The sequence below is a fragment of the Limulus polyphemus genome, unplaced genomic scaffold (genome assembly GCF_000517525.1).
Source record: "Limulus polyphemus unplaced genomic scaffold, Limulus_polyphemus-2.1.2 Scaffold5777, whole genome shotgun sequence".
NCBI classification, from domain to species: Eukaryota; Metazoa; Arthropoda; class Merostomata; order Xiphosura; family Limulidae; genus Limulus; species Limulus polyphemus.
This window is the reverse complement of record NW_013671387.1, coordinates 28,127-49,914: the sequence shown is the minus strand read 5'-3', so window position 1 is coordinate 49,914 and position 21,788 is coordinate 28,127. Positions and strand designations below refer to the sequence as shown.

General features: G+C 33.0%; 1 protein-coding gene across 1 annotated transcript in view; it reads right to left on the bottom strand.

The window, feature by feature from the left end:
* The window catches only part of LOC111089281 (DNA fragmentation factor subunit beta-like), a gene marked incomplete at its 3' end in the record, with an annotated part of 53,414 nt that overhangs the window by 7,464 nt on the left and 24,162 nt on the right, over positions 1-21,788 (bottom strand). The window contains exon 3 of the mRNA XM_022401490.1: positions 12,249-12,372. Within this exon, the coding sequence (XP_022257198.1) occupies positions 12,249-12,372 (124 nt within the window). The remainder of the gene's footprint in view (positions 1-12,248; positions 12,373-21,788) is intronic.

The window sequence follows — 21,788 nt, the reverse complement described above, 5'->3', positions numbered from 1 at the left end:
CGTCGAATCTGAATCACTTGAAAAAAACACGGGGGTGCTTAACTTTTTTCCAGGTGTATATATCCGTACCAATGAAGGAGCTGTAAGAAGAAAACAACAGCAAAAAAACTGATATTCACCTCACAAGTTTCTGGGAAGACTGGAGGAAGATGAAACAATCATGTACTGTAAGTAATGCAACGTAAATGAGTCAGAGATCATTCACACCCCCACCTGCAAGATATCATTTAGGGGATGTCATTGGTGAGAGGCAAGAGAAGCCATGAGATGACAAACTTGATAGGAATTTATCTGATAAAGTTAGTAAACATCCTCTCCCATAGAAGAATAAACAAACGAAAAGAGTTGACGAACCCAACTGGTCAAAGTGGAAAGTTATATGTTCCAAAAAAGAAGAATGATGCCATTGTAAGAAAAGACAATGGCAACTGCCACGTATGAGAGCAGTACAAGCAAGATAACACCAATATGCTCAAACAGGACACAGAAGATGATTAGGGTCAGAATGATTGTATAAAGAAGAAATGGAAGGGAGAGTGAATTAGAGGAAATATTAAAACAATCTCTCAAGCAGCCCAAGTTTTGGGGAAGAAAGTAGTGGCCTGAGAATAAAATCAAATTGTCCCTTTGTTAAGTAGTGTAGAAGGTTTATAATGCAAAAAGTGAGAGTGACAACTCCAACAAGCAAGAAGGAGAATAAAATATGTCTGATGCATATAGAAAGATTGAACCAATACAGACATCGAGCTTCTTCTGTCAAAGCTGTAGAATCTAGAATTGGATACTAAAAGAGTGGAAGCTTGGTGTTGATGGGAGTCATAATGACAGCGATAATATGACTCCCATAGTAGGAGCAAATCTATGGAAAACACCAGAGCGATAATATGACTCCCATAGTAGGAGCAAATCTATGGAAAACACCAGAGGGTGGAAAGACTACTCTGTGGGAAGAATTGAGTCTAGGTAACATAGCCACAGAGTAATTTCTGGAGACATGATAGACCAACAACTAAATGTGGTGGTTGTTGGCTCAAAAGAGAAAATCTAAAGCATAGAAAACAAAGGTCCTAAGAGGAAATGCTTCCCTGACAGTGAATGGAAGAAATAACAGAGGATTAAAATTTGATAAGGAGGAAGTTTTGAGACAGCTTGATTGGGTAATGGAAAAAACTTTATTATAAATGTATAACATTTCAACAAGATGTTAATCCTCAAGTACAAGTAGTTTGTGACCTCTTTGTTCTATACTGCATATGTACTCATGTATCTCTGTAAACTACTGGTACCTGAGAATGATAAATTTTGTCGAAATGTTGTACATTTATAATAAAGCTTTTTCATTACCCACTAAAGCTGTCTCAAAACTTTTAAATAACAGAGGAGTTGCTGGAAAATATCATAATAGACAAGATAGGAGATGATGTTGAGCCTTCTGAGCAGCCAACATCTCATGAATACAGCTACAGAGAAACCACTCCTCTGGAGTTCATACTCCAGAAATGAATCAGGTGTCCCGAACTCCACCAAACCTAAATAGAAATATTGACAGGTCTTATTTGTAAGTTTAGTTATAATCAGGTGCAATTCAACACAATGTGCTACCTGCATTGTGCTGAATGGAAACCTGCATACATGAACAATATAAGCCCTCAAACTTACTGCTGAGTCCTGGAGGTCTCCGAACAGATGCAAGTCCAGATAAAGTGTGTGGGGGGGATAGGGATGTCCTGGGTTGTGTGAAATTTAATGAGTGACTATGAAAGTGAGATGAATAGAAGACAGTGGACTTCTGGATATATATGTGCATTGATTGGATAGAATTCACTGAAGGGAACAAGTATGAGCACATCCAAGAAGAACAAAGGACTCATTTGAAGAGGGGGTCCTCAAAAGAAACAAATCCTGTCATGCAGGAAATTATGTAGACATGGGTTGGACACCTTGGTATCAAAAGCTCAATATCTCAAAAACATAAAGGAGTGGGTTGAGCCTGCCCTACACACGATTTGAGAAAGAGTGTACTGGAAAGTCAACTCAGCCACCCTAAATGAGACAAATCCACAAGAAGAAGGGAAGTAGCAACAGTGGAAGCCACATTGGATTGGGTAAATAGAGGCCAAACATCCATAGAGTAGTGGAACAATAGTTCTCAGGAATGCAACCTCTGAACAAAATCTCACTGGACCCAATAAAAACATATGGGGCCATAGCCAACTCAAAAGGAAGGGCTATGAATTGAATGTTCCACTATTGAGGTTGACTAAATGAAGTGAAAGGCAGGCTGTTAGATATACATGAATGTTTTCATTCAAGTTTAATGTGAGTGTTATGATTTAGATAGTTTATATAGCATGAGTGTTAGATTTAGTCATTTTTATAAGAAATAGTTTATTGCAAGTTTTTTTATGTAACTGTTTATGAATCATACTTTGGTGTAGTTCAGTTGTGAATTGGTGATTATTATATTATTATGCCATGATACTACAACCTTCTGAGTTTTTCTTCTTGTTTTAATTGAGTATTATTGCATCATAATATGTAGTAGTGTGTGGAACATTCTAGACCTCTGTTGGGATATAAATATGCTTCAAAAATTTAGTTTGATAGATAGATCTAGACTTCATGATTGTGAGCTTAGCCATAAAAAGCATATAGTGTCGATTTTTAAAGTGAAACTATCACAGATTGTATTGTAATAATAGAGTAGAAAAGAAATAATGCTTTGTCAATTGTGTTCTAAAGTAATTAAATCAGCCTGTATGGACTTTTATGAAAAGAGACAATAAAGCTCTGCATACAACTGTGATAACCAACAGTGTATTAAACATTGTATATATGTTTGACTTGTTTTAATATATTAATTTAAAACGAGTGGACTGTGTACTGTTTGTTTATTAGTGAAATTTATTGCCAACAAGTCATAGACACCTACTGGAAAGAATCTGGCTTATACAAAAAAACCTAACATAAGTAGACAAATTGAATAACTGAATGTAGAGAAAGCATTTGACACTTTGATCTGGGTCACCCTGAAAAAGTACCCACCATGAAGTAAGAAAACTGTCATTCTTGGAAATGAAGAAAGAACAGAGTTTGTTCAAGTGAGATAGATTTATGACCAACCTTTTGTTCTCATGGGAATGAGAAAAAGATGGGCATAAACCAAAAAGAGTGGTCAAGGAATTGTTCCATGACATTCTAATCAGGTGAGGTGGCAAGTGGAAGGACAAGGAAAAACCTGTGAGAAAGCATACGAGTAATTCAAAATTCTGCAGCAAAGACAGTACACAATTGTACAAAGTAGGAAAACTAACCTCCCATTGAACCTGAACAGGCCTTCTACCAAGAACTTTAGTAGGGCAAAGTTTTTAAATAAGCTAGGGCATTTAGTAGCTATTATTTAGAGCAAGACTTTGAAATAATTGAGAAGCATTAGTCATTGTACTAGATGAGCAAGAATTGGCAGAAAATGTATTATTGCTGGCAGAAAGTGTACTGCTGCTGGATCTTATTTCATTCTCTGTTCTCTAGGGTAATTTTTGATGATTAGGACTAAACTTGCATGTTTCAAGAGTTGTTGTTTGTCACTGTTATCACAAGTAACTGTTTTTTGATAACTACAACAGTGAAATGTGTCATTTGGCAATGGATGACACCAACATGAAGGTTCATGACTATTACTTTCTACACTGGCAAACCATTGGCACTGGAATGACGTTTATCGAAGCAGCATTTAAATTTTCTACATTACCCTAAAAATATAAAACTTGTTAAAGAGGCTGTCTCAAGTGCCACTGCCATGGACACGTATATTGCATAAGCAATACAACACCAAGCACATGTATGTTACATTAGGATAAAATTAATGATATTTAATAAACCTATCAAAGTCTAGCTATTTCAGGACATGACTGACAGGGACATGCACAATGTCACACAAGAAAATCAAACAACATGCAGCTAAAGCTTGTGGAAAGAGTAATCATGACAAGAAATGCAATTTAACAGAAGCTAGTGTGCATATTTCAACTTGAAAACTCAAAATTTATTGAACTAAAGGAGCATTTGATTATTCCTCAGTTATTTTTCATTAGAATGGATGTTATGTTCACTCTAAGCACTTATCAGAAAGAACAATTTACTTATCTTGTGGAAGAAATTGTTTATTGCTGATGCCATCAAAAAGCTATATCTTGTGTTAATAACTGAGGCAGTTTGACTATACTCATAATATCACTATAAGTGTTTTTGGAATAAGATATGTATTTTATGTTAAGATAAACCAAAAATGTAGTTAAAAAAGTTGGAAAAATAGAAATTTTGGTCAAAATAAGAAAAAGTAGCAAATAAATTATGAAAGTAAGGTGCACTGGGAGTCCAGAAACAAGTCAACTCCAAGATCCACAATGGCCAGTTCTTAGAGAAAGGGAATGTTGAACAGAAACAAGAGGACTCAGGAGAGGAAGCGACTTCACAAGACAGTAGAGTATGTGAAACATGGTGGGGTTCCCTGGTTCAAAATGAAAGAAATCAAAGTCAAAAGAGATGACTGTATCAGGTTCAAGATTCCAAAGCATTAAAAAATCCTAAAAAGCCTCATCACAATGAAAAGTCCTTGAGAGAAGAATGAGGGAGGTAAATGTCAGAAAGTAAGGCATCTCTACTAAGTACATCCCATAATTTTTTTAAGCAGTAGTGAGAACTGTAAAGTTGGTATCAAAATTATCTTCTTCACTTGTTGTTTACCATATGGAAATATATGTATAAAAAAAGCAAATATTTTAACTGATGTTTAAATAGATTAAATAATGAACATTACCACATAGTAGTCTCTATCTTCCATAAACCATAATTTTCTTAACTGTTTGTGAATCTGTTACAATAATTTTCATGTAATTACAAATACTGATCATGTCTATAGTAATAGTTACATTACAAGTATTGCTGTAAGCTATAGAGGAAGCTTAGCTAGATGAAGCTGTATGTCTTAATGATGTCATTAAGATCAGAAGGTTGAAAAAAAGACAAGCTAAGAACATCTAATAAGCATTGGATTTGTAGGTCCCCCACTGTCCTGTTGGACCATAAGTCCAATATTGGATATAAGAAAAGTAGACAACAGAAAAGTGATGCAAGCAAAAACTTCAAGCATGTCAACATCATGAATTTCAAGGTATAGTCCTCACCTCTATCATGACTGGGGCAAAGAGAAACTTTTGTTCTGAGCAAAGATCCCAAACAGAAACAACTACCATGTTAAATCAACTCAATTCATCTAATGAACTCTATGGATGAAACATAAAGAGTTCTAACTTCTTTGAAGCCAGGTTATAAATATGAGATAGTTTGAAAGTGTGGAGATTGATTTTAAGATAAGGAGTGAATCAGTCAGTGTGTTAGTTATTGTGGTTACTTTGTATAAGTAAGTTCATTTGTTTGAAATTAGTTAATGTCATTTGTAATGTAGTCCTACTGCAATTTTACAGAAGTGTTCAAGTTTGTAAAAAATGATAAAGGAGGAAATAAAAGTATTTATTATTTATTGTTAGGTGGACTGGACTTCAAGTTACTTTCAGAAGTTAATTCAAAAGGAACCACTACACTACTAAAAGTACACAGTAGGAAAGACCACAAGACATGGAAAAATAATTAAATAATGAGAAAAAGTGTTTAAAAATGGTAAAACACACGTCTGTGACAAAAACTTTATATTTATTTGCAACATTTCGCACAAAAGCCCTTCATTAGGTAGCTTAAACTGGTAAGTTGCAAGGGTCTTCCATGCTCCACTCAACGAGGGGGGAAAATTCATGTAGAGGAGACCTGAAGAATATACCCAGATCCCCCATTGGTCTTTATGTCCAGAAAGGTCTTTTACTGAATACATTGCAATGGGTGACTGTGAAACCCTATTTTTAAAATCTGGCAAGCATGGGCCATAGAAGTGGGCAGATACACAACTCTGGTGCTGGATTTACTACGATCGTCCATGAAATAAGGACAGTTCAGATTGGACAAGAAATGTACTACAGTAATATTTAGAAATGCTATGAAGAAACCTCAAGTGGTCTTGCAGAACACCCCATCTTACAGTGGGCACATGTAGAGCCAGGGTAGATGGTATGAGCACTTACAATTAACCTTGGCTTGATGTGGAATTTTGGGTAATTATACCCTGAGAGGCAACACTAGCCACCTAGTGGGATTATAGTGATTACAAGGTGAGAAGTATGTACATTCACCTACCAATAGATGGAGGATGGATTGAAGAATGGCCATGAGTGTAAGTGTAAATCCTAATGGAGACAAGATAGACAGGCAATGCAAATAGTGGAAAACAAAGAGGTATGGGGTAATGCACATGCTGGCTTGGAGAAAAGAGGAGAAGCAAAAGAAATTGGGAAAAGAAAACCGAAGAGAAGAGACTTGAGAGTGCATACAATCATTTGCTTCCAGCGGGGCCTATATGAGGTGTACAAGCTGGTAGATCCAACCCATAATGGGGAAAGAGAGAGGTCCCAGGTAGAGGAGGAGTCTCAAGGTATGAAAGAACAGTGAGGAGAACCACAAATAGAGGAAGAGAGTGACAAAACACTAAATGGCCCAGACATGACACAATCATCTGTCCACATCAGAAAGGACACTGAGAAGGGAAATAGAAGGAGGGTATACAGGAGAAAAGAAGTGACCACTGTCCCCCTGCCATGAAGTAAAAGGGAAGGAAAAACCAGGGAGAATGAAGAAGATGGTAAATACAGTAATGAGAAAGTGGGAGGAAACAAGGGCATAGATATGTAAGCAGCAGCAATCACATGCTAGTAGGAAGAGGGTTAATGTGTCTAAGAAGAGCAGAAACAACTGCTAGAGGCTTGACAGGGACAAGGTAAGAATGTGGAACCACAATGATAATCCAGTCAAGCAAGAAGTAGGAGGGCAAGGGGGGAGGTGGATGAGGAAGGAATGAAAGAGGGTAAAAAAAGAACCAGAGAAGAAATTTTCCTATGAACATCAGGAAAGGTGGAAGGTGGTGGGAATGCCACCCAAAAACCAAAGACAGAAGAGACATACAGTTCATGAAAGAACAGTTCCATGAAAGAGGAGGAATATGTTGCAATGCAATGAAGTCAATGTGAAAATAGTGGCAGTGAGATGATAATGATAAATATGCCATGTATGTTGATACACAGAAGTGGTAGAAGTGTGACAGAGGTGGGATAAATGGACATCTACAGGGAAGTTGAGTGGACAAATCTCACATGAGAAGATAAAGGGATGTCATATCTTGAGGAAAGAGTAATGTGTCAGGGTTTACCAGAAGGGATGGAATGTTGGGAAGGGAAAGTCATGGCTGGTGTAGGAGGAGACAGAGTAATAGAAACCATGGTTGCCATTGCATGTGAGAGGATACCAAAAGAGCCCCACAAGGGGTGTCCAGAAGAGAGCAAAGACTCAAGGAAGGAGGTGGAAAGGAGAATAGGCATAATAAAAAAAAGATGGAATGAGACCTGACTGCAGAAAAAGATAGCGAGGGCTGAAGAATGTGCCGCAGGAGACCAGAAGAAAGGAAGGTTAGCAATGAGGGGTGCAAAGGCAACAAAAAGAGGAGTAACAAGTTGAAAGCAAAGCAACAGAAGACTAGTGGGTAAGAAACCATTCTGTGGGTAGGACACGGTCATTTTGAGAAGACAGCCAGCAACAATATGCAGTGTTCCAAGAACATGAGAGCTTATGAAATTTCCCTAAATGGAATAAACCCAAAACCATGTCTGAATATTATCTTCTATGTTTATATGGTAAGGAATAGTAAAAGAAGATTAAATATTATCTGCTATAAGTACAAGTTAATGGGTAAGTAACCACAGCTAAACATTATTTACAATGTGTGACATATTATGGAGTGATTGATTATATCTAAACCTTATATTATTATTGCACATGAAGAAGCAATTATGCTGATCTAATCATTATAGTCTATGTGGACATGTTAAGAAGTAATGAACTAGGACAAAAATTATCTTCCACATATGTGTATGTATTAAGGAGTAATTAACTGAGTCTATACATCACTGTCAGAGTTTTATATGTTAAGAAAGAATAAACAATATCAAAATATTATCTACTATTTGTACATATTAAGGAGTAATGAACTATGACTAAACATCATATTCTGTGAATTATATGTTACATAAAGAGTAAGTATCTATGTCTAAACATCAACAATTATGTGTACATGGAAAGGAACAATGAACTATGTCTAAATATTACTATCAATACGAACATATTAACTATGTTTAAACATTATCTCGTACATGTAAATGAGCAATTAAACATGTATAAACATTATCTCCAATGCGTCACATTTAAGGAATAATGAATTGTATCAAAACATTATCTTCTATGTGGAGACGTTAAAGAGTAAGAACTAGAACTCAACTTTTAACATTAGTAAGTACGTGACAAGGAATAATTTTAAAATTAAAGACTAAGCATTATACATGTTAAAAAATATTGAGCATAGGTTGACCAGATTTCTAAACCGAAAGAGTGGGACAGTCCAACTTTTCAAAATGGTTATAACAGCTTTGAAATAATTTAACTTTTATTTAACTGTTACACAATATTTCTAAATATATTAACATTCACTTTGTTGTTTAAATAATTTCAACTACTTGTTTTACTGATAGAAATAAAACAAATGAGCAAAAATAGACAAATTATATACCTAAGAAATCTTTAACTATTTACTTTATGCAATTCATCTTAAAATAGGTTACTTCATATTTTGATTTATTTAAAAATCCATTACATTTTCAAAATATTACTTTTAGGTTTTAACATTACTTTGAAACTTTTTACACTTATTTTGTGACTAAGGAATGGAGCATAGAAATTAGTTTTTTTCAGTAAATAGTCATAAAATTCACTACATGACTGTGTAAGATGTGTTTTGACAATGAGCATTGTCTTAACTGTCTCTACACCCAGATCTGGATTTCTCACCATGCACAGAAAGAACTTTTGAGAGAGTTTGACAGCAGAAGAGTCTGTATTACAGCAATTAGCAAGTCAAGGAAGCCTATTACATTCTTGATTAAATGTCACAGACAGTTTGACTTAAAACTGGGACGTTTTGTGCATCCTAAGAACTTTTCTCAGGTCACTAGGACAAACTACTAAAAAATGGGACTGTCCCAGCAAAATAAGGATTTTTGGTCCTCCCTCTAACTGAACAAGATCTAAACATTATAATTTGATAATAAGGAATCCGCTTTTTAGAAAATAAAAGTTTTGAGATGGCTTGTCTGGGTAATGAAAAAACTATTATAAATGTATGATGTTTTGACAAGATTTAACCATCCTCAGGTACAAGTACTTTATGGAGATACACGAGTATATTAATGTATATATGCAGTATAGAACAAAGAGATCAGATGACAGGATATTCAGTAAATCTGGTTTCCAATTTTCAACCTGTTTCTCCAATGTAAAATTCTGGACAGTTATTGCATGTTATTTTATAAATGACGTTGGAATTGTGTGATTCTATGTGACTTTTATTTAATAATGATTTTAGTTTAGTGCCAGGTTTTGGGGTGAATTTGATGTCAACAGGAATTTTATGTTTGATGGCTAATTTTCTCCAAGTGTTGATTACTTATGAGCTGATGTCAGGAATAAATGGTAAAAAATTGTGTAATGTTGTGTTGTTCTTTAGTGTATCAGTGTCAATTTTGTTTATTATTTGAGTTTTGAGGTTTTTGTTCTGGTGGTTGTGTGGAAATGTTTCAACAATAGTTAGTGGAAATTTGTTGGTGTGAATGAAAGAATGCTTTACAGAGTTTATTTCTTCATCTATGTACTCAGTTGAACCAAGTCTTTAAGCTGTGTGTATAAGATTATTTAGTATATGGATTTTTTTGTTTGGATTCATGAATGGAATTCCAGGAGATGTAGAGGCCTATGTGAGTGAATTTTGGTTTTGAAACGTATGTCTGATCTGGTAATGACGAGGTTAAGGTTGTTTTGTGTTCAATCGTGAATTTAATGTTAGTAGAGTGAATGGGGTTTATGTGTTCAACAAAGTACTTATGTGTTCCATAGAAGTGAATGGATAAAGAACTTCAGCAGAAATGGTGGTATATTATTCTGTGTGAGGAATCTCATCACCCACATTAGCAGAGATAAAGTTCACATTGATCTGTGAAACCATATTGAGTACGTTGAACTCAATCAATTTGGAATTATAAAGTTGAATAAAATTGCAAGTTTCAGCCAATTCAAAACACATCTTAATAAGACTGTACCGAGGAAAAGAATGGAGATTCTCATGCACAAATGTAGTCGGAGTATTTGTGCATGGAGGTGTGTCACATTCATCTTGTAGTAGTGCAAATTACTGAGGCAAAATGCACAAACTCAAGAGTTAATGGCTATCTGTGAATAGAGATGAGTATTCATTTTTAAATTTGTTTAGATAAGCTAAAAATGCTGTAACATTCATATATTAAACTCTTGCCCCGCTTTTCACTCATATCCTCTAGCCATTTATCAAACTTTTCATCAGACATTTTAGTTTGGCATAATATTAAGGAAATATATTGATGTAATTTTTGCAGTGTGTGTGGTAAAAGTTATCATGTAAATAAGGAAAATTGGTAGGATAAAAAATCTGGTTTCATTTTATAAAACATTTTGTCTTGTTATATTATGTGTGAGCTTGAAAATGCAATAAACCATCCGTAGTGCTTTTCCTGAAAGTGCATTTCACTTGTTAAATAAAAAATACAATATGTTAATGTAATAGGATGTATTACAAAGAAAAAAAAGAGAGAGAGAGAGAAAAAGAACAAAATGTTTACACAATAATATAATTTTACTTTTGACTTCATACCTTGAAATTTTATCAATGTTAAGAATACATCATAAATGTAAATCTCCTGGATGTCTCCATGAGGCATTACTAAAATATGAATTGCCACCCACTAACTGGAAAGCTCTATTAGTAGTAACTTTCTGCTATTTGGGAAAACACTTGTACATTAACTTCAAATTCTGGTAAGAATTTAAATATAGAGTTTACCATGGAAACTCAACAAATAAGGCAGTTACCTTTTTGGAACGCTGTTTTCAGAAATAAATAAGGATCAGTTTGATGTTAAGGTTTACAATAAACCTTTTTTATATATCTTAAACAAAAAATAAATTGTTCACAAAATACACAAATAGTGACCACCAGAAGAGGACTATCATATAAAATCAAGGATTATTCAAATATTACTTAAAAAAAGCAAAACAATATGAATGAAAACAGAAAAATTAATACCATGTTCAATTAATGCAATGGGTAAAAAAGTTATAAGGTAGCACACACACACCTGTTTTTTTTTTTGCTTGTAATGGGTGGGGGATGTTGTAGGAAGCATATACTAATTGATTAATTGAATATAATCAATTAAAGCCCATCAATTAAACATTTAGCAAATACCACTCATTGCCCAGTTCTACCCTTGAACCTTTATCCAATTCATCAGCAGAAAAGATTGCTTTCTATTTCTGAGTGTCACATGCTATCATTCCTGGAAAAAGTTGGGAAGTTGACAATTAGCTAATACACATTTTGCATGCTTTCTAAGCAAGGAAAGTTAGTGTTACTTGAGCAAATCTTAGAGTTCAAACTGATAACTCTGAAGAAATATATTAATTTTTTGGTTTTGTCTGAATTGTGTTAAGTTGTGATTATGAAAAATAAAGTAAATAAAATATTCATATTTACTATACTGACATAACACTATGTCTTCAACAACACTATTTCTCTTATTCCTGATAAGAGGGGTGGATGATCATTTAAGTTGTTATGGACATTTTCTTTTAAATAATTCATTCTGAATGCCAAGCATCTTATTCATCCTATCAAATACAGTTTAGTGATACTGTATCTTAACTTGACTCTTATGTAGCTTCTTCCATCTAAATTGAGATGTGGAGAAAGCAACACAGCATAGTAAATGAAAGTTAGCTCTATTGTTATATGTGTGTTACTTATAATTCAGGTTTCATTAGCATTCCTTAATTAGGTCTAAACCTGAACAGGGTTCCTTTTCATATTTTGCTATACTTATTTAAACTTGTAGAAAAAAACTCCTGTAACCAGTTCATCTGCATACACCTCGAGGACTGAAATTACACAGATACACACAAATACATAATGTATGTGTGGGGGCATAAACAAAAACAGAAAAAAAACTTACAACTGTAAAATTCTTCTTGTTTCAGTAATGTTAAACAGGTATAATTTGGTCGTGTCTGCAGAAAATCATCATCTGATACTTCAGTACCATCTTGTAAAACAAACTTTACATCGTTGCTGTCAATCTATAGGAGATATAAAAAAATAACAAGATAAAGGCCTGATTAATTGAAGTGATTTTTTGTTTAATATTGAAATAAAAATAAGCAAGGTGACATCATATCTAAGATCACCCTGCACCCACTGAAATAATCACACTAAATGAAGCTAAGGTCTATGAATTCACAAGCAAATATCAACAACTTTAAACAAACAAAATACACACTCCATCATCAGACAAACAGTTATAAAAGTGTATATATATCTAACAAAAAAGCAGTTTGATGAAAAACACTTCTAAAGCTTAAAATTGTTATCCTTAATTAATAAAACATTTCCAACTTTATCATTCCAACACTGAGACTTCTCATTGGCAGTTTTTCCAATCACTAAGAATTGTAAAAGCAAAACTAAGTCATTTCTTGTAATAAGTGAACTAAAAGTATTTGTAATTCAAATGAGGTTGCACTACCTTAATGTTTCATATTTCATTTGATCAATTTCTAGGTCACTCAAAAAACAAGTTCAACAGTTTCTGGTAATAAAGACCTTGAAATAACATACATTTATCAAGTGAAATAAGTAATAATAGGTTAAATTTAAATTAGTTTAATCTTACAATTTAATACAGATACACCTAACTAAATTACACATTTCACTTAATAAATGAATAAATAATAGTAAATAAATAAATATGTTCTTTATTACTTCACAGCTCAACAACAAAGCATTTTCAACTGTTTATGTTGACAGTGACATTCATCAATAACTAACATACTGCAAAGGTATATAAAAGTTCAATGATTAGTCTAGAATTAATAAATTAATTTAAAATGCCAAATATGTTTCAACCACAATTACCAATGATGACAGTAATAACTACATCACCACTTCCACCAAGAGCCTTGCAACATATTCAGACTGTTACAACTTGAGTAATTTAGATACACATATGGATATATATTGATGAAACATGATGAACTGTACAAAATCAAACAAATTATATTCTCATACTAGCAATGGAGATGCTGTATTTTACAATTATGTAGAGTACTTGCTCCAGCATGACTGTCAACTGTAAGCAAGCCCATTCTTAATTCTACACTAAGTTTCAAAAGTTTTTATAATACCTTCGTAACTGTGAATACAAATGTTAACTCACTTGGTAAGATGGCCAAGTAGAGTAACAAACATTTCAAGCCAGCCTCACTGAAAAACTACTGACTATTGACTCATTTTATTGAAATCCTGAAACTCGCATCAATTACTTAAAATATCCCAAAACACTCCTGATATTACACTTCTGCAGGGTTACATTAGCTACCATTTTTCATTCCTTCTTAGTCTTTTACAACATCAAGATGATGATGAGTACATGAAATAGTAATGTCTGAAGAGTACTAACTGCATCAATAGACACAATTTGACAAGGATGAAAGCATACCTATTACTTCTTATATTATTATCCCCCCTTATTATAAAACTCCATTCTCATGTCATTTTGACAAAAAAACATCGTCATCCAAAATAAATCACAACATAATAAAGCTGACAAAATATTTAGCTTTCTGAAGGCCTACATGCTCTTTGAAATGTTGTAATAATTTTGCTTCTCTTTCGAACATATCCTGATCAAAATCAGATCTATTTCTAGCTATGAGTAATATCTACCATTTACTTCATCAAATTCACCTGTCCTGTAACCTTCATTAAAAGAAATGTCAGTCAAGGGACAGGATATTTCCTCTCTCTTTCTTGATAATCTCTTTAGTCACCACACTATTGTAGCTCTCACGAGAATATAGCATACTTCTGATACTCCTTTCACTATTGAAAGAATTATCTTATCAGCCAGAAGAACTACCAAAATGATGGAGCTGTAACCAGTTAATATGTATCACCAAATTGCCACATGATATTAAAGTACTGGGTTTCGATAGCTTTAACGATGCTGCTGCTTTACAAAAAGATAATTTGGAGAACTGGGTTAATAAACTGTAGATGGCTTTTAATTATAATAAATGCAAGATCATGCATGGGTGTTATAAGTTGAATTATAAGTATGATTTTGATGAAAATAACCTTCAGAGTCTTATGGAAGAAAACAATCTTGTTGTTCTGGTTGTATTGATCAGTCTATTAAGCCATCCAAGCAGCATACAGTTGCTGGTGGGAAGGCAAATAGGATTTTAGGTTGTATCAACAGAAATATTGAATACAAGTCTAATTAGGTTATAATTTTATTGTATAAGACATTGGTTAGGCCAAATTTAGAGTACTGTATTCATTATTGGGATCTCTACCATAGGAAGGACACTGAATTGTTGGAAAGGGTTCAGAGGAGGGATAAAAGGATGAACATCCTTGAGGACAGGTTAACACCTCTGAAAATGTTTTATACTAAAAAATATGAGTTAGAAGAAATCAAGTTGAGGTGTTTAAGACTGTTGAGAGAATTGATAATGTTGATGTATCATTTTTTTTCACATTCAATGGTGAGAATGCTAATACTATGGAACACAAATATAGATCTTAGCAGAGTAGAAATCATCATCAGCTAAGACAGTTTTATTTTCCCAACAGAATGATTTTCCTTTGGAATAGGTTGCTTTTAGATGTAGTGGATGCAGTACATTTAAGGAAATTTAACCCTATGTTTACAAGTGGTGATCAAAGTGTGCAAGTTATGACCGTTTCAAGTGCCATTTAACATGGTATTATGTGTATCTAATCAAAAACACCTTAGGTATGAAAAAAAAAAAATGTGTGGCAAAAAAAGGATTGAGCATGCAAGTTAAAGATATATTTATAGTATTGATGAAAAATTTACAGCAATATTCATTTGTTAGTTAGCCAGGGCACATTTTTTTGTTCAACTTGGGGCATGATGGTGGGTGAAACAAAATATGCAGCCTAGGTAACCAATGAATGAATCTTTGCTGAGAAATTCTTATCAATGCTATAAGCGTAGCTGCCAGTTTTGCAGTCAATTTTGATTTCATTCCTTTAAGTCGCATACTCAATCCTTTTTTGGCTACACTTTGTTTTCACACCTTCGGTGTTTTTGATTAGATATCATGACCTTTATCAATACACACCAACAAACCACAGCAAGTAAGAAAGTGACACTCGATAGTAACCATTAGCTTCATGATTGCAACCCTATTGTTCAAAACAGACCTATCCTTTACAAAACCAACCAGATTCTTTAAAATATATGGTGGTAGTTTTTACTCTCTAAAACAGTGTTAATAACTTACTTTATAGTAACACCACGGAATATAGATTAACAGTTTCTTGTCATCATCCGTATGCACTTAGTACAGCCGCATCATTATTTACACTAATTGCTTAAGCTAATATCACAACACTAAATGCTCTTTAATTAGAATTTCATAAAATTTAGCAAATTTGTGTTTAAAAATTAGCATTGAATAATAACCATCTACCTGTATGATTCTTTTGAAAACTTGAGCTAGAAACTGCTAACCTAGCTTGCTTGGCCTAACCAATACTTAAGTATCTGCACATCTTTTCATCCTATAGTTTTGCTGCTCTAAGTAAGCCATCTTTAATTTCAGTGACAAAAATTAAAAGTGATCTACATGTACTCTTAGGTGAAGCTGTAGTAAAACTGTCAAACAAATAGCTCACGTGACTTTTTGCATAGGCATGCACAAAAAGTTTAATCAAATTTGAGTGTTTTTTGTTGAATAACTTTGCACGTCACTTATAGTTAGACCAAATTTGACACATAATTGTACACTATAGTATATAATTAAAAACAATGTTTCCTATTTACACAATTTCTTCATTGAAGCCATATGGCTTAGACTTTAAAATGGCACTCTACATGTACAAGATTCCATCTGATCTACATCATCTTCAGAAGTTACTTAAAAGACACACTTTATACTTTTACCCCTTGTCACATTGCTTCACTATTATTTACATATTTTCTTTGTCTATTTTTTTATAATATATTTCACCATATATCAACATATTGACTTGCTGGTCCTTCATCTCTATATGGTACTTCTTTTTGTTTTTCTATATTTCATTATTTCTCATGTTTTTCTAATATTTAATGCTATAATACTACAAGGATGAGCTAAAATTAAAGTATTTTTCCATAACATTGTATGTTGGGTAGTTTTTACATGTTCAGCTATAGCTGAGGTTTCTATTTTATTATTTCTTATATAACCTTTATGTTCTTGCAATCTGTATTAAAACTTCCTTAAGTTTGACCAATATAAGTACTACTACATTCACATTCTATTTTGTAAATACCCATTTTATCTATAAATTATATTTTATCTTTAGTATTCCTTATCCTGCCTTTTATCTTATTTATTGGTTTGAAGATAGGATAAAAATTCTGATGCTTTTTAAATACTTAATATAATTGACTTGTTAAACCTGGAACATAAGATAAACTTAAAGTTTCTTTTTGTTTTTTCATAAATAGATCTCATTGTGGAATTTTTAATTATATTTGCACCTTTGTTAAATTTCTTAAGTGCTTATGTGCTTTCTTAAGTGGCTTTAATAAAGTTTTAAATTGTATAAACAGGAAACATTATTTTTAATTATTTATCATAATTTTCAATATTACACAAGTGCCGGTAATTCATATCTAATTGTAGGTTGTAAAGATCTATCAGTGTACCAAATCTGAAAAAAGTTCATAAAAGTTAAGTATGTTTTCTATCAAATACATTTTCTGTACTTTTGGTGCAAAGAAAAAAAAAGGAAAAAATTCATTAACAATTGGAGATTTTATATCCTATGCATTTCTTAATGGATTGCCTTCAAATTTGGTATGTGAATTATGGGTTCAGAAAAGCACATCCACTGTAAATATGCGACAGTTTGGATTACCGCAGTCCAAACTACAGAAAGTGAAAAATTGCTAAACTATCACTCCTGTTAATAACACACATTGTGTACTGCAAGTTGTTTTGGGCATACAACACACTACCGTGTGTCTTGATAATATTAAAGTTATCAACAATTCATTTTACTCTATGGCATTGATTTTGTGACAGTTTGTGTTAGAAGAAAGTAAGTACCAGAAATAATATACAGAGATACTAAGAAAACTGTAGATAAGCATTTTGGTGGTTCTAGAGCTTATGCAAAAGCAACATGCAAATTGTATGATAGACAAATGTATTTTTAATCATCAAATGAGCATCATCTTTCACACAGAGTTGTCATAGTCTGAGTTAAACTGATTTTGTCACTTCAAAGAGATATCTTAAGTACAAATACCTTTGTAACTCAACTGATATTTTGTGTACAACAGACTTGTAAATTTCACTAAGAGCTTGTCACATTGCATGTTTATACATGTAGTAAACTTGAAATGACAATCAACATTCCTTCTCCAATACAGTTGATTCAACAGACTGAGCCTATGCACATTTGGTTAAGGGAAGGCTTGATAAATATTTGAATAATAATAACTGGTGGTTGGAATGGGCTAGATGGACCAATAAGTCCCTTGTTTTTAAAGTTTATATTATGTTATATTTCCTAGACCAGTTTCCCAAATTGTGGGTCATGAGTCACTAGTAGGCTGCAAGAGATAGTGATGTGGGTAGCAGAAATACATTTAAATTTAAAATTATTTAGATAATAATGATCCTAAAATACTTTGTACAAACAAAACAAAAACCCAAAATATAAGAGCATTACTAAACTTTCCTGATAAAACAGAACTCAACCCTCCTCCAATTGAGCATGAGTGACAAAACATTGGCTTGCTATTCATGTGGATCATGGGGTTGGGAAAGTTCAGAAACTCCTGCCCAAAGTACTGTTGTTACAAAATTATCATCAGGTAACTTGATCACTAATAGAATGGTTCCCTCCTGTTGTTATGGACTTTTTCCCAGAATCTTCTCAGGTGTGCTTAACTACATATAATCTCCTAAAGTATAAAAACTACCATAACATCTATCCTCACAATATTTCTTTTGGTTGGTTTCTACAACTCCAAAAGCTGAACAGATTATCTCTTCTAGTTGTCCTGAATATAAGAACCTTGCTCTGTACTTTGATCATGGTGGTATAGCAGCTACTTTGTGAAGAGGTATCTCTGCTTTACAACCAAGCATACAACACCTTGCAGTGAATTTACTAATGCCTTGTTTACTATACGTAATGTAGTGGCCCATAAAACAAAATCTAGATATTTATTCCAATTTCATTTATTGTCGGACATAAAATTGCTAACATAGCTGTACAATTATATCCCTTACAGACCATTCAGTTGAAGATAACAAACCATGGTGCACCTTTTACTAAACTGAAGCTTACATACATGCCTAAAGATGCTTACATAAATACTTAAATTAATGGAACTCAAGTGACTTTCCTGTGTCTGTGATATGAAAGAGAAGTCCCAATTTCAAAAACAAACTAAATACCTATAACATTTGCAACTGTTGACACTTCCTAATTTGTTATAGTGGCTGCCTCAACTCCTTTAGTGAAAAAATCTGCAATTAAGACAATATACCAATTGCCATTGAATGTTTCAGGTTGTGGCCACAAGATATCATTAGTTACCTTTTCCAAAATATCCCCAACTGGTGTATTTGGGCAGGTGCACATGAATGCTGTGTCAGGCTCTTCCAAAAGCCACTTGAACTACAATTCTTTACATCTTGTTTGTTTAATTCTATCCAACAACAGTCATTTCTAGCTTTAAATGCCAAACTGCAAAAGAATTATATATTTATTATAGTACTTCCTTTCCCAAGTTTCAGGAATAAGAAGAGTAGGAAAAATTCTAGAAAGACTAATAAAAGAAGCTGTACATTTAGCAAATTATGATATAAAACAAAGCCAATATGAATTTGCTAAAGAGAAATCTTCTTTTACTAATCCTGCTGTCATCTTTTTGTATGATTGTTACCTGGTATTTTTAAGTAAAAACTGATTTCCCAACAAGTGTTAGACATTAAGACTCCTAGGAGAAGAGTTTGAATCTGAGTTCTGAATCTGACACTTAACTAAGTTTCCTAGTGTGTGTGTGTGAAATAATGAGACTGGTCAAACATAGAAAAATGATAAATGTTTATTACAAAATAAAGAAAAAGAAAATTCAGCATATATATATATTTGCACAGACAAAATCATAGTGTTTCTAATGGATTGTGCTTAGCTCCACAAATTTATTTTTCTTGACATACTTTTGTGTTGAGAAAAATATGGCAATCATAAATTAACTCCTTATCAAAAGAACTTAAGGCAGAACGTAATGAAGAAAGTGCCTCTGAATTCAACAGATAAGCTCAGTTTCTTTATTCGTTTGACAACATTATCACACGCCTTTGTTTTCTCACAGCATTGGTCAGCTATTACATTTAAACAACATCAACATGGCCAGCAAAGGATATTACAATGCTAATCCTTGCAATCCTTTTCAGTGTTATATATTACTGCATTATTCTCTTGGGTAGAATAAACATTATGTACCATACAAAACAGAGAAACAAAGCAACTAGAACGAGACAATCCCAATGAATTTATGAACTACATTTATGCTCAAATATGTATATAAACTGAATAATGATACATTATAAAAATTTCTGTGTAACATACAGATAAAAAACTTGAAATTCTTAAATATCACACTTGTATTTCATTCTCTGTTTATAACTGGGTAAATTAATCAAATAATTGATTACTTACAAATGGTGATTAATCAATTAATCATAGTTTTGATTAAGAGAAAATAATCATAATTTTTTGATAAATAGATTAATCACAACTCATAAGTAATTGATTAATGTCATGAAAATACAACTAATTAAAAAACAAGGTAACTAGCTAGCAGCACCCACCACTAACTCTCTGGTTATTTAAGTGTTAACTAAAGGCTATCTAATCATTGTTACTCATTTTGAAATGCTAACTATAGAAAAGGGAACTGGCTGGCAGAACTCACTTCCAACTCTTTGGCTACTATAGTGTTAAATAAAATTTAAAATTACAGTTTTCTCACTGTGTTCTGGTTTCTAATTTTATTAGGTAACTTATTATTTAGTGATGTATAAGTAGATTTGGATATAGGGGAATGGTCCAAAGTGCTTGGACTCTTCCCCATATTCAACAGTACTACAGTGACATTAATGTAAATGTATACAGATTGCTAATAAATGTCTAGTTGGATACCCCCCCCAAAGCCCTGGATCCATCCCTGATAAGGTGTAAATTGCAAAAATCTGCTTTTTACATTGTGTTATAAATTATATAACTTTACTCATATACTGTCTGTCAGTTATGTTTGTAACACCATATTTTTACAACAGCGGAAGTCACGTGACACTGGTAACAAGTGATGAATTTCTCGATTGATCATGAATTATCAGGTAAGACCGAGTTTGTTCGAGATGCCCTCTTTTTTAGTATATAAACCTGACGAGAAAAGCCATCAGCAATGGAATGTATGATTAAAACGAACAGTAGTCACAGTAAGTTATCGAGATTGTGAATCACTGTGATTTATAGTGTTTTATAAAAGTCGTTAAGTTGAAAGTGACAAGAAACGCATTGACAGTGGAATTACTGTATACTAAAAGTTTGTATCGAGAAAGAATAAACTGGTTTAGTCATGAAAGGACTTGTATCGCTGAAGTTCCTAGGAAAGAATTTCTACCAGAAATTAACAAACAATCAGATGTGCAGCAATATCCCTTACTTTCTGGTTCTGGTGAAAGTTGTAACAGGCACTGGCATGTCTGGAACACTGAACTTTCTGATCACAGAGCAAATCTTACCAATTCTGAAGCAGTATTCTTTATCCACTTTTACATTCCAGCCTTTTGACAACATGATAAATTAGAAATGTAAATTCCCTAGTTGATTTTAATTATTAGATCCCATCTACTTTATAATTTTATACTAGCCTAAGGAATCAATAATATTTAACAATGTTAAATCCTATTAGGACATTAGCCTATTTTACAAACATAACTCCAGTTTTATGATAACTAGCTCTTCTACATGCATATTCAGTACATTGTACTTGTAGGAAAAACTAACTAGTGTCTTGTTGATTTCTCAGCACATATTAAGCAGTTTATTCAAGCTAGTACTGAAAAATATATGCATGCACATATGTAGAGGTTCTCAGCCAAACCTCTTATTTTTCTGATGTAAAAATTATTCTTATATAGTTATAGCACAGCTGTTTTTGGTATTTAACATTTTCTAAACAGTCTACATTCTTCTGATAAAATATTAGCACTTTTTGCTTGAAATAGTTGCATGCAATGACTTATGTTAACACTTTGTACTTGGAAGCCTGAAGTTGTATTGACTCTGTAAGGTTTTGTTGGCTGGATTCTTTATAGTAGGTGTTTATGACTTGTTTGCAATAGATTTTAGCACTATATATATATATATATATATATATATATATATA